Source organism: Conger conger, chromosome 10 (assembly GCF_963514075.1).
Source record: "Conger conger chromosome 10, fConCon1.1, whole genome shotgun sequence".
Classification (NCBI taxonomy): Eukaryota; Metazoa; Chordata; class Actinopteri; order Anguilliformes; family Congridae; genus Conger; species Conger conger.
This window is the reverse complement of record NC_083769.1, coordinates 44,932,743-44,946,285: the sequence shown is the minus strand read 5'-3', so window position 1 is coordinate 44,946,285 and position 13,543 is coordinate 44,932,743. Positions and strand designations below refer to the sequence as shown.

General features: G+C 42.7%; 2 protein-coding genes across 4 annotated transcripts in view; one reads left to right on the top strand and one right to left on the bottom strand.

The window, feature by feature from the left end:
- The first annotated feature begins 2,173 nt into the window (after nucleotides 1-2,173).
- On the top strand, nucleotides 2,174-10,297 carry ybx1 (Y box binding protein 1). The gene is made up of 8 exons (XM_061256940.1): nucleotides 2,174-2,472; nucleotides 5,789-5,852; nucleotides 6,016-6,049; nucleotides 6,182-6,271; nucleotides 7,254-7,658; nucleotides 8,357-8,445; nucleotides 9,007-9,250; nucleotides 9,942-10,297. The coding sequence occupies exons 1-7, from the start codon at nucleotides 2,358-2,360 to the stop codon at nucleotides 9,218-9,220; spliced, it is 1,011 nt and encodes a 336-aa protein (XP_061112924.1). The 5' UTR covers nucleotides 2,174-2,357; the 3' UTR covers nucleotides 9,221-9,250; nucleotides 9,942-10,297.
- Nucleotides 10,298-13,543, bottom strand: part of arhgef16 (Rho guanine nucleotide exchange factor (GEF) 16) — a 34,456-nt gene continuing 31,210 nt past the window's right edge. For all 3 annotated transcript variants that reach the window (XM_061256937.1, XM_061256936.1, XM_061256938.1), the window contains exons 13-15: nucleotides 12,649-12,722; nucleotides 12,300-12,401; nucleotides 10,298-11,944 (exon numbers count right to left, since the gene is read on the bottom strand). In XM_061256937.1, coding sequence (XP_061112921.1) covers nucleotides 11,805-11,944; nucleotides 12,300-12,401; nucleotides 12,649-12,722 — 316 coding nt within the window. In that variant the 3' untranslated portion in view covers nucleotides 10,298-11,804. The remainder of the gene's footprint in view (nucleotides 11,945-12,299; nucleotides 12,402-12,648; nucleotides 12,723-13,543) is intronic.

Genomic DNA, 13,543 nt, shown 5'->3' with positions numbered 1-13,543 from the left:
AACCCTCCTAAATCAGGAACATGGACTGGCACAGGTAAAATAAGCTGTTCTGGGTTTTACTCTGCGCAGTTATCCAAACATAGTACTTAAGATACTTAATAGATGCCTGTCAAGCTTGAAAGGGTGATTAATAATATTTAACTAAGATGGAAGACATTTTGTTTTAAAAGGGTCCAAACAAGTCATTTCAGAAATGGCACTGTCACAATGGGCATAGCAGTTAGAAAGGATCGGTCGGAAAACTGTTGTGACTCATGTCAAAGCTACCCTTTAAATGGGCTACAGTTCTGATCTATTTATAACTAGAATTTAATAAGGTGCTCTCTCACAGTGCTGAAATATTAGCATGACAAAAGGGTGTTTGCCTGTTTAGAGATAAGGCAAGGTATGTGATTCTGTGAAGATGCCCTTTCATTTTGGGCTTGGACTCAAGTAAAGAAAAGTGCTGGTTTGGCAACATTAAATTAAGCTTAACAGACCATGAATTCTTGCTATAGCATGTTGAATTTGTCATCTTTCCAGCATGCACATATGCATACTTCTATTGTTAATTATGCAGTCTAAAGGCAGCAAAAGTCCATATGTTTTCATTGTACCTTTTCAATAAAAACCATTATGGTTTACTGATATTCAGTTTAATTACTTTTTTTTTCTTTTACATTTTTCCTCTTAAATATTTGTTTTTACAAAAAATTCAATTTAATTAAAAATTTTAAAGGACTCAAAGCACTCGACAACAGGTAGAGTATTTCAAAACTAGATGTAGATCAGATTATCCTGATTTTTTAATCCCTTTTTTGCTATCCCATATCAAATCGATCTTGTTGGTTTTGTCCTAGTTTTTAAAATAATTTTAAAATAATAATTGCAGTCTTTGGATCTGTCTCTATCTGTTGGTCAGAATAATGTAACGTTTCATTAAGACAAATATTTTTTCAAACGTTGGAAAATGTGTCATTCAGTTTGCATATTAATCATATTCATCTGCTTTTGTACATAATAGGCCATGGTTAGTCTAATTTCAAAATGCAATGTTTCACTGAATAATAAAATAAATGAAATAATTATTGTTTTTGCACCTACCCATTAGACAATTATTTTAGAAAAGATAACAGAATATATTTTCAAACAACATCCCAAAGTATTTACAATTTTCAAGGCTTTCTTTAGACCACTTTTAGTGTTGTGGATTCTTGAAAATATTTTCCATTTAGAATGGATATTGTTTTGAAAATTTGTGTTAATTAATTTGCAATTGCTGGATTAAACAATGTATTTCATATCTGCCAGTGGTCCCACATGTCCCTACATCAACCATGAATCCATCCTGAATCCACTATTGAAATCCTATCCAAAAAAGTTTTGAAATGGTGGGCCCTGGAGTTGACCAAATGAGATAATATAGAGGTGGGTCATTGATGTTTTGTTGCCAGTGGTCCAGGTGCACTACTAAAGATCAATGGCATAATTAATTAAACAAAATACCAGGAAATGATTACTTTAAAATAACATCCCTGTTCTGCAATGACCATCTCAGTCTCCAGACTTAAATCCCATCAAAAAAATCTGTGGTTTGAATTGAAGAGGGCAGGCTATAAGCACAAACCCAAGGATATCAATTAACTTTAAAAGTTCTGCATGGAGGAATGTTCTCTATCCTTGTAACACATTATAGGAAAATGCTGTCATTCCCTTGAATCAGCAGTAAAGCACACTGCTTTACACATATACAAATATATTATTAGGATTGTGTATCCTTAACTACAATGCAAGTAGTGCTCGATAATTACCCATCAGGCTAAGTTCCAATGAGAGTCGTTAGAATCCGAATTTTTTTTATCCTGCTCTAGCGAATAGCTTTTGCGCAGAACACTTCCGATTCTTAATTGTACAGGATGTACAGGACTGACTGTTATATTGCAGTTCAATGGTTCATGCGCATTGTATTCTGTAGCAAGCTAGTTACCTCACAAACTAATGAGCACGAATTTATTTAATCCTGGTAAGTGTTCGTCATTGTTGCCTTCTGGTTATTGTACCAATCATTGTCAAAGAAGCCAGCTTTTCATGCAACCGACATGTATTACGACCAATAGAAATAAAGAACACTAACAAAACGTGTTCACGGACAGGGACTTTAGCCAATTACAACTCATTGTGGGAGGGCAATCGCTTTAGAATATTGTCTGGCATCGACTCTCATTCCGTCCAGTTCGATCGGCAACGGGAGCGGAGAGAGGAAAGAGCCCGAAGGCAGCAGCCCCCACCACCGCCGGCCCAGGTTACCATCTAGCACCGGGAAAACACACTAGAAGCCACCGCCGGCACAAGTCTTAAGATACCAACCAGAAACCACCATGAGCAGTGAGGCCGAGACGCAACAACAGCCGCCGGAGCCTGAAGCTGAAGCCGAAGCGGAGAGTCCATCCAGCCCGGCAGCCGAAGCTACCGCGGGGGATAAGAAGGTCATCGGTGAGTTACTAGCAAGCCGGATATCGTGTATTTTAGCTTTAAAATTGTATCTCTAATTTAAAGATGAGTTAGGGACACGGCTACACAACATATTTCACGCGCAGAAAGTGGTATCTGATTAGCTAACTTAGCAAGCTAACCTAGCTGGCTGAATTGTTAACAAACGTTAGCATGCTAGTTACTGGCAAAGTAGAAGGCTACCTCAACGAGAACTCGAATCTGCTTGACTAAATGTAGCTATGTAGCTATTAATTCACTGAAATATCTGCACTTGTTATGTTTACTGTATTTAGCTACTGTGAAATGGACGGGACAATTGTCTTTGGCAACTAGCTAGCTAACATTATCATTAAGTCTCCCGGTCCGTTGAAAACCGTTCCGTCTCCTTGGTGATAACTGGCAGTTAACTTAAACCCTAACGTTAACTGGACATGGAGTTGCACGTTCTGTTAGCCACTCTATTGTTTTAATATGGAAAATGCGATTCGAGCGTTTGTTTGCCGGGGAAGAGATTCAACGAAGACCCGGCTGTTTGAATCACGTTTTGTGCAGGAGGGAAACTACTGTCGTAAGGGGTTTGCGGATTAGCACATGGTGTTCTTAAGGGATGACAATGTTCCCATTACCCGCCTGTGAAGGATATTGGCCTTGATCATGACCCTCTTACCTCACCGCAGGCTAGCTAGCCTAGCTATAATATCGGTCAGTCGGGCAAGATGGCTAATAACTTGGCTATGCCTTCCCCTCCGGTTTGCAGGCTAACGAATTGGCGAAATTCAAACTGCCTAACACATCACTTGTTTGTTCTTAAACAAGGCGACCAGCTAAGTAGCTAGCTATATTCACATTGGCTAATTTACGGTGTTGCGACAATGCTTCGCTATCTTTGCTAAATTAGCGGTCGCATCCCTTTGTTTGAACTGTGTTGACGTTAGTTTGTAAACCTAAGGTAAAGCTTACGTTATGATCACCATACTTGTTGGCTAGCAGTTAGCTAGTCCTGGCATCACGGAATGGTTGATATACTGGTGAGCTAGCTAGCTACAGATTTTTACCAATTTCACGAATCATTTGCGTTAGTTACTTGGCTGTATACATTTGCTGTTTAATCCGAGGTATTGTATCAAGTTAGACGTGGTAACGTTATTAGAGCTACCTAGCTAGCGTTAGCAAATGAAGCAAGCTAGTTGGAAACTTGGCCGCGGTAGGAATCCAAAATGTCCGCCGTGGCTATGTGGACACGGGAGGGATTTCTTTTGTGTAGAGAACGCGATTAAAAAAAATCGAACAGAAAACGGCAATCCGAAGATTTGTCAAATAAAACGCACCAACTAGCTCTAACCTAATGGTTTATTAGGGTTTTATTTAAAGACAACTAGGTGGCTAGTTATCCTTTTGAATCGCTATTTTGTTTTGCGTCAAATAGCTTCTGGTGATATTACCGACGATTTGGCTAACTGTTAGCGAGGATAGCTTCATACTACTGGCTGGTTTCCAGGCACATGTCCAAACGAATGGGCCAAGTAGCCAGCTAACGTTAGCTAAATAAATTAGCTAGCCTGATTATAATTGCCATTCCTGCGTTTACCACCATGAAGATTTTGTTGCTCCATTTGCGGCCGTTTATGATGTTAAAACTGACAAGAAAATTGAAGTAAGTTATACTGAAAGCTTTAATTTCGCTTTCGTTGGCTAACATTAGCACACATTAGCTAACATTAGCACATCGCTTCGTCGGCCAATTACTCCAGTTCTGTTGATCCAGTTTTACCAGTGATGGACCACGTGTAACAATTTAGTCACTTCCTTGTTTCGTTCCGGTTAATCATTACTAGCGTGTTGTAACACCTAAATAAATTGGCGTTAACCTATTGGCCCACTGTTACTAGGTAGACTAGCCTGCTAGCTACTAGCTAGCTAGTAGCATTGAGTTCAATGGGCCAGCCGGCTTAGCTAAGACGTACAGGCTCGTTGAGCTAGTAATGCCGGTAATGCGGTAACTAATGCGTCCTCGCTATCTTGCAGCCCAATGTAAGTTACTAATGTAAGTTCAAAATAGATTTGGATCACATAAGTCTGTCCTGGAGAGCAGGATATTTTGAAAGCACACCGAATCGATGCAGTATTGAACATTTTAAAAGTTCATGAAATGCTAGCCATGTTTTCACACTATCCATTTGTATTCTGTGTTCTTTTGTAGAAGATGTTTAGCCTCTCCTTGTTTTGTTACACATAGACTTGGTGGTCAATTTCGTTATGAATCAGGCTTTGGGCAGTTTTAAATGTACAACTTGACCTATTTTCCAAGTAAGTTTTAGATTTGTGGGTTGACTCCAGGTAAATTATTACAGATTTACCATATACACTTGGGAAGTACTCCATTTACTTTTGAGAGAAATGTTTTCCCACGTGAGAAATTATAATGGTCTAAATTTAACTGAAATTGAAACTTATGGTACTATACACCATAGTTGGTGTATAGCTTTGAGCTTTTCTATGAGGGCATTGTTAATTGTTCTGGGTAAGAGCATCTCTAAATAGAATTGGTATTGGTGATGGTAACCTAAATTCAAATCAACCACTACACATGCTTTTTGTCATGTTAAACTAGTCCCGTTGAGTTTGCCCAAACTGGGTTGGTCTGCCTACTGGCTTCATGACCGTCTCCCCACTACTGCAAAGACTGCCAGGAATTCAGAATGCAGCTTCTCTAGTCTGTGATCAGCCCAAGTGCACACATCACACCCCTCCTCATCTCCCTTCTCCCAGCTGTGAATAAAATGCAGATCTGGTCCTGGCTCATGATGATGCAGAAAGGGCGTCTGTAGCTTCTTGCCTTCAGTCTATTAATCAGACCTTGCATCCATGCGAGACGAGCTACTGTTTGGCCACTCCAAAATGCTGACGGTGCAGCTGTTTACGCTGCCTGGCCGCTGGACTAACGCTGAACTCTGAGCATTTATGAGTTTGGGGCCAAATGTCTAATTGTGTAACTCCTCAAACCTATATGCTGCTTAAGGCGCCTGGTCTTCAATCCCCCTCTTGTGTGTACTATGGCACTAAACATTTGTAGCTGTCTACCAACGGCTGTTAGTTGTGGTGCTGGTTTGACATCCTCTCTGCTTGTAAACATACAGCACTTGTACAAAATATTTGCGTGTTTAGACGCGACGTGGTGTGATGTGACATGCCAATGGCATGCCTGTCTCAGTATACAGGAAGCCCAACTGAACAAGTGTGAAATGAAACTACTGTAGAGCTGCATACCCATGTGCTATACTTCATCCCTGTATACGTTTTGCCTTTTTTCTTTTAGCAACAAAGGTCTTGGGAACAGTGAAATGGTTCAACGTAAGGAATGGCTATGGTTTCATCAACAGGTGAGTGAAATTTGCCGTTGTGTAAACGCACCGATGTGATTCTTGGGCTCAAAAAACATTGTCAAATCCTGTTAAGACATTTATGCTTATTTACTAGCTTCCTCTTGACTTCCACTTTATATTTAGTATATGTAATGAATATTATTGATTTATTTTCCCCCAGAAATGACACGAAAGAAGACGTCTTTGTACACCAGGTATATAAATCATTCTTCCTACGTCATCATGGTTTCAAACTGGTTATGGCTGTAAATAAAGAAATGCAATTTTAAAAAATGTCTATTTTTAAAAAAAGGGTGGAAGATAACTACATTTCTTTTTCTCTTAAGACTGCCATAAAGAAAAACAACCCAAGGAAATACCTGCGCAGTGTTGGAGACGGGGAGACAGTGGAATTTGATGTAGTTGAAGGTGAAAAGGTAATTTAAAAAGCTTGTTAATTTAGGTGTCATCTTTGTATGTAAATTGATGGTGTAAGTTCCCATGTGCCCGAAATGAACAATTTTATGACCTTGGTAAAGACCAGTTTGTGTGCATTGGTTTTTCAATGTGGGAACTAACTTGTAAATATCCTGTAATCTTTTTACATCAGGTTTGCAATATTGATACCTCATTCTCATTTTACTCTGACACTATCAGCCATAACTATGTTCTAGGTATTTATTTGATGGTCTACTGGGGCCTTCTCTGACCTGCACAGTAAGTGCAAATAATTTGACCAAGCACCCAAGGAATATAATCCATGGCATAGGTGTTGGTGTCATTAATATGAAGCTGCCCCAGTTATTACCCAATGTAACCCATTGTCTAATGTCTGGCCTTGTGCCAAGCATTGTTTCGGTGTGAGTAATGCTGGTAAAACCTGACCGGGCAGTATCTTCAGCTAAGGAAGAAATATTGGCTGTGTCCATTGGTGTGGAGTTGCCCCAGACAACCGTGTGGTGTTTCCCTTCTCCCTTCTCCACCCCCCCCCCCCCCCCCCAAGCATGTCCTGAGCAGAAATGGCCAAAGTGCCTTCCTTTCGCCTTCGTTTTAGCAAGTTTGAGCGCATGGTCAAATGTTTTCTTTGGTAGGATATCCAAGATACATTTGTGGCAAACTTGACAATGAGATGCAACTGGGCAGCGGCATCAGAACCAGTTTACAATTGTGGTAATAGTTTTATTTATATTTTTAAAAAAGCTTGGGAGGATGAGCAGATTGTGTGGTGTGCTGGAACCCTCACTGACATGATTCTCTTCGGAATTACTCCTTTTAGCCTTCAGTTTTTACCACTACCTTTTTTTAAAAGCAGTAACCTGTGAAGGATGCAGGTAGCCATTTTGTGCCTGAAACGCAGCCGTCGTCTTCCGGAGGTGACGAGCGGCCATTTTATAAACGACGTGTAAAATTACCTTTCAGGGCGCTGAGGCAGCCAACGTCACCGGCCCGGGCGGCGTCCCCGTCCAGGGGAGCAAGTACGCGGCGGACCGGAACCGCTACCGGCGGTACCCCCGGCGCCGGGGCCCGCCCCGGGACTACCAGGACAACTACCAGAGCGACGGGGAGGGCGACGGCCGGGAGCCGCGGGAGCCCCGCGAACAGCGGGAGCCCCGCGAACCTCGGGAACCCCGGGAACCCCGCGAGCCGCGCGGCGAGAAGAGGGGCGAGGGAGGCGAGGACAGCGCCCCCGAGGGCGAGGGCCAGTCCCAGTCCCAGCACCGGCCGTCCTTCCCCGGGCGACGCCGCTACCCCCCCTACTTCGTCCGCCGGCGCTACGGCCGCCGGCCCCCCTACACCAGCGCCCCCCGCGGGGAGATGACCGAGGTACGCGCCCGCCCCCCCCGAACCGCTCCTGACTTTACCCTCCCGAGACCCAGGAGGGGGAAACCAGGGTTAAGTGCCAGTGTTTTAGAAGCGTCTTGGATGACGAAAACATGTTATAGTGAAAATTCATAGATTCATGCTTAATGTTTTTTTGTTTTTTTTATTTGTATGGCCCTTCGAATACTGAGAGACATACTGTGTAGAGCTCAGGGAAGCCAAAACTTAAATGCCCTTGTTTGAGGATGCAGGGTCTCGAGAGGCTAATATGTTCACTCCTTGTGTGTTTTTTGGAATATAAATTCCTCTTGTGGTTTTCAATGTGGAAAAACTGTGTTGGGTCTAGTTTGTAAATATCCCATGAGCTTTGGTAAATATGATTTTTGCAATGCTAATGCCTCGGACTAGGCTTTTAATATAAATATTTAGTTCTACTGGGGCCCTTATCTGGCCTTCCTGCACGGGGTTACATGGCCAAATGGTAACTGGTAACAGTATGCCATGAATTTTTCCTGTCTCAGATGTACGCTCCCTGTCCCTGCTGAAATTTACAGATTTGCATATTGTTTCTGCTGACCTTGTGTGTTCTTTTTAAAATATAAATTCCTGTTTTAGAATGTTTCGAATGCTTGCTCTTTTGGAAAGAGGGATGCTGTTGGATTCCAGTGTTTTAACGAGCCGCGTTTGTTGCCGTGTTTCAGGGTGATGACGTAGGCGACAACAGAGAAGGCGCACCAGACCAGTCCAACAAACCAATGAGGCAGAACTACTACAGAGGCTTCAGACCAAGGTACAGGCCCGACTGCATGCTGTGCTCACTGGCCTGAGGCTCCAACAGTGGCATTGCCTGGAGTCCGGTTTAACCCCTGCTTAACGCTGGGTTGGACCTAACTTTGAGTAAACTGATTAACTTGACAAGCCAAAGCCTGCATTGAATTGAGGCTGCTTAAAAAAAAAAAAAAAAAAAAATGTATGTAGGAAGCTCTTCCGACACACTTTAATCAAGCTCACATCTTGATCTGTAATACCATTGCGTGATCCAAATGCATTAATTAACATTCTTCCAGTTTTCTTAAAAAAACCCACCTCCTTATGTTATTTTTAATTTGCAGTTTCACAATATATTTGCGTGAAGTTCCGACAGTATAGAAGTTACATTCTCAGAGTTTGAGAATAGTACAACTCGGTCTTTATCTAATTTAGGAAGAATTAACAGGTGCAAACTCGATGCCCTTTCATTTTATAATCTGATTAGGCTCTGTACCTGGGTGTGGTTTTAATAAAGTTGATTAGGGGCTTGACTGGTGTGACTGGCTGGAGGCTAACGTGTCCGTCCCCGTCCCCACCCCAGGGGTCCCCCGCGTCCCAGGCCAGTTCGGGACGGTGAGGAGGACAAGGAGAACCAGGGCGAGCCTGGCCCCAACCAGGAGCCCCGCCAGAGGAGGTACCGCCGCAACTTCAACTACCGGCGCAGACGCCCCCAGAGCGCCAAGCCCCAGGACGGCAAAGAGGGCAAGGCCCCCGACGCGCCCGCGGAGAGGACGCCCGCTCCCGAGGCCGAGTGAAGGCCGGCCCACCATCCGTACCACCGCCGGGTACGTAGGCCCCCCGCCGCCCTGCCTGCACTGTGACCTGTACCCCGCTGCCCTGCCTGCGCCGTGACCTGTACCCCCCCTGCTCTGCCTGCGCTGTGACCTGTACCCCGCTGCCCTGCCTGCGCTGTGTCACTGTGCCCCCTACCCCCCCACGCCACGCTTATTTACACGTTTTGCCCTGAATAAAAACTTGCTCCAATGTCTACACTTATGTTAAACGCCCAATTTGTCTGTCTTAGTAGTTACTCATTTGAACCTTGTGTGTGTGTGTGTGACCGACCATGAAAACATGATGTAATACAGACACCGAAGGGCTTAAGTTGTGTCGGCGTAACAGGAACAGCATGTGGAACCGACACTGATCTATATCGGCTCAGATGAAAAAAAATCTTTATTTGTTTCCATGCGGTCACTCTTTTCATAATTCCGTGATAAAAATCTTTAGGGAGATGGTGTGCTGACTACTTGAGTTCACACTGGCATCATTTAAACACTGCTGCAGTCTGCACTTCTCACAGCATCCCCTATGTGGTAACAAAAAAAAAAAAAGAGCTAATGCAATGGATTTGATGACACTTAAAAGGGCTTTTGTCAGGTTTCCCATCTGTGAATAAACGATGCTGATGGGCTTTTGTCCAACTCCTGTTTCAGATACTTACCCCACCATTGTCTTTTTCCTTTTCTTTTTCAGTTATGTCAACATGAAGAAACATCTTAAAGATCTGAGCAATAAGGAACAGATTTGACTTGACGATCTTGAAAGCTTGCGACATGCGTTTGACCAGATGACCACCGATTGCCTGCAGAATCTATGCAGCTTGTTTCTTTTCCATTCTTTTTATGTGACAGCTGAGCAATGAGTTTTGTTTTTTTTTTCTTTTGAAACCGCAGACGTTTTTCTAAATCGGTCTTAAGTTTTTACACCAAAAGGTTTTTAAAAGAAAAGTAATTTGATATCTGGTCAATTTGACATTTTTAAATGAAACTTTTTATGTATACAACATGAATTTTAAAAGGCAAGCGCAAATAAAAGTCAAAAGAACTGTACAGAGTTTTATGTCTTTATTGAGAGTGCTTCACCCAATATGGTTGTGTTTGAGGCCATTGGCACTTAAAATGGCGGTTTGTGTGTACAGTACAAATGTGAGTAGGGCCATGCCACCAGCCAGGTAAATTCAATCTGGGCATTTCATGCAGTGCTTACTGTGAAGTCATAGGCTTGTACTCCCATCTCTATAAACAGTCAGTGAAGTAAGAATGAATCATCATTTCTCCATAATGGTCAGTATTGTCTGAGGTCACTTGCTATCATAAAACAGTTCATGAGACGCATTAACATCAACAAGCAGATGTTGCAGTGAGCCTAAATGCTGATGCACTATATCCAGTCGAGACCACAGATGGGGTATGGTAGACTCAACTCTCTAAAATACCTGTCTGCAAGTGGTGACAGGCAAAATGATTTAGTAGTGCTAATCACTTGGCTCTTGTATGCTGGCAGAGAGCTGTTACAAATTATGCACATGCACAGGTAACTTCTGCCATTACTGAACCCACATTTTCTATTAACACCCTGTTCAATCAATATTTATTTAATTAATAGTGTCTAAGCCAACAGATTACAATTCTATTTAAAGGTGTACATCCATCAGTACGGCAAATCATGAAGTGATTTGACCCTGCTACAGCTGTCAGCCTAATCCTTTACAATGAAAATATTAGCCATATTTCATATTCTGTAATATGTCTAATGACCCTTTTGGCACTAACTTGAATCTGAAGGTAGTGAGTGTGGCAGTGTTGCTCACAGATTTTCTGGGTCGTAAAAAAAGAATGTACAACTAGGGCATTCTGCTCAAGTTTTCCTAGTTATACCATGCCTAGCATGTAGCCCGGAAGGTTGGTGGTTCAAGTCCCGGTATAGCCACGATAAGATCCGCAGCGGTTGGGCCCTTGAGCAAGGCCCTTAACCCCACATTGCTCCAAGAGAGATTGTCCTCTGCTTAGTCTCAAATCTAAATCTAAATCACTCTGGATAAATGGTCTACATTTATATATCGTCTTTATCCAACGGGCTGTACAATTGATGCGTCTCATTCACCCATTCACACCTAAGGCGATTGGCTGCTATGCAAGGCCCCAACCAGCTCGTCAGGCGCAATTGGGGGTTAGGCGTCTTGCTCAGGGACACTTCGACACACCCAGGCCAGGATTGAACCGGCTACCCAACGACTGCTGATCTCCTGAGCCAATGCCACCCAAAAAGCGTCCACTAAGTGACTACAAGTGAAAACGAGCTCAGTCCTGGTTTATCCTGTTTTTAAATCTTACAACGAGCGCAGTCCTGTTTTATTCCTGTGTTTTAAATCTTAAAATGAGCTCAGCTCAGTCCTGTTTCACCCCATGTATTTAAATGTTAAACCGAGTTCAGTCCCTATGTGTTTTCAATGGTGAAACGAGCTCAGTCCTGTTTTATCCTGTCTTTTTAAATGCTGACGGGGACCAGCGAAGCCGGGTTCAGCGGCCCGTCCCGCGGCCGTCCCCGGGGTGCGCCTCAGACGTTCGTCTCCTTGCGGATGCGCTCCATGCGCCGCACGTTGCGCTCGACGGCCAGGCGGTTGGTGATCTCCGTGGCGCAGCCCGCGGGGAACCAGCCGGTCTCTCCGTCGCGCATCCTCTCCCCGTAGCACCACCCTGTGACACAGCACACCACCGTGAGAGGCGTCCACCCACCTTCCCCTTCCACTTTAGGGCGGGCTTCCCAGACATGGATCAAGCACAGTCCGAGACTAAAAAACGAGGATAAATGAGGATCTCCATTCAAAGACTACACTAGAGTTTGTGGTCTGTGACTAAGCTTAGAAACCAGCCCATAAAATGGGCTGAACCAACCAGTCTGTTTTTTTCAAAAACCTGAGTGGAGCACAAAAAGGGGCCCAGCTTTCTCTCTTCTCCAGAATAATGGTCGGACGCCATTGTAAATACCTGAGACTTCAGTAAATCTGCCATCTTGTACAGATCGCTTCAATTACAGAGTTTCACCACTCACCCTCTTCTTCCTGAAGGACAATGACTACCTCCGCCTGCTGTAGCCCCAGCTCATCAGGACTCTTTGGGAGGTAGGCTTTGGTCACCTCACACTGGCGCAGGCCTAAAAGGAGAGACACAGCGTCACGGTATGCAAAATGCGAGATTCTGCGGACATACAGAAGGTCTCGACATGCCAGGGAGGATTTTGTATGTATGCAAATGCAGCACATTCAGCATGTGTACGCTACCTGAGTATATGTACAGACTGTTTTTTACTTTATGACATTTAGTTAATTCAGAAATATTCTGTGGTTGAAAAAAATAAATAAAAGGATATTTCAGGAACAACTGTTTCACCGAAAGCCCACCTTCCTTGCTGCCTTTGTTGTTCTCCGCTTTGCTGTGTTTCCGTAACGCCGTCATCCAACGGGCTCGTTCAAGCCTAAAACGGTTAAAGGTTTTCACAATACGCAATTTATCCCAGAATTTAAATACAATACAAATAATACATGTGTTAACCTATGTTAGCTATATAGCTATACTACTTTGGCTATTGTGCTTTCAAAACTTTCCCTTTTAATTAGGCTTTTAATTTTTCTTTTTTAACTCATTTTATTATTTTTATTTTGACTTATTTTGACTTATTACTTAGTGACTCTTTCACACTATTTTCTATACCATTTTTTTTGTTTTACTTATTTTATTGACTTATTTGACTTTTATACTATTTTATTGTGTTTTCATTTCAATATACATCGTTTTCCTTTTCAATTCTATTCTCCCAGTTTTTATGTTTTCATTTAAATTATTTTTATCTTTATTCTCCTTGTTTCCGTTTTAAACCTTTAAAACTGATTATGATAGCTTGTGCTTTTCCTGTTAAGCAGCTGCAGTCTGCATGAAAGGTGCAAAACAAATAAAGCTATTATCATTATTATTAATATTATTATTACTATTATTCAAATAAGTCACCACCATGATTAGCCTTAGACTGTGGCACTTATGTATAGATATTGTTGCTTGTATAGGTATTGTTGTTTTTATTGGCTGTTGTATTGTTGTATTCTAGCTGCCAACTGTGCTATGCTAGTTTGAAAGATGATTGCACTCTTCAAGGGTTCTGATTTTCTGTATGTTTACACTAGGACTCGGAACTGTACTGTCCTCTCAGGTCCACTTTTGCACTTGTTCTTGTGTTTGATTTGCACTTTGTTGTACGTCGCTCTGGATAAGAGCGTCTGGCTAAATGCCGTGTAGTGTAGT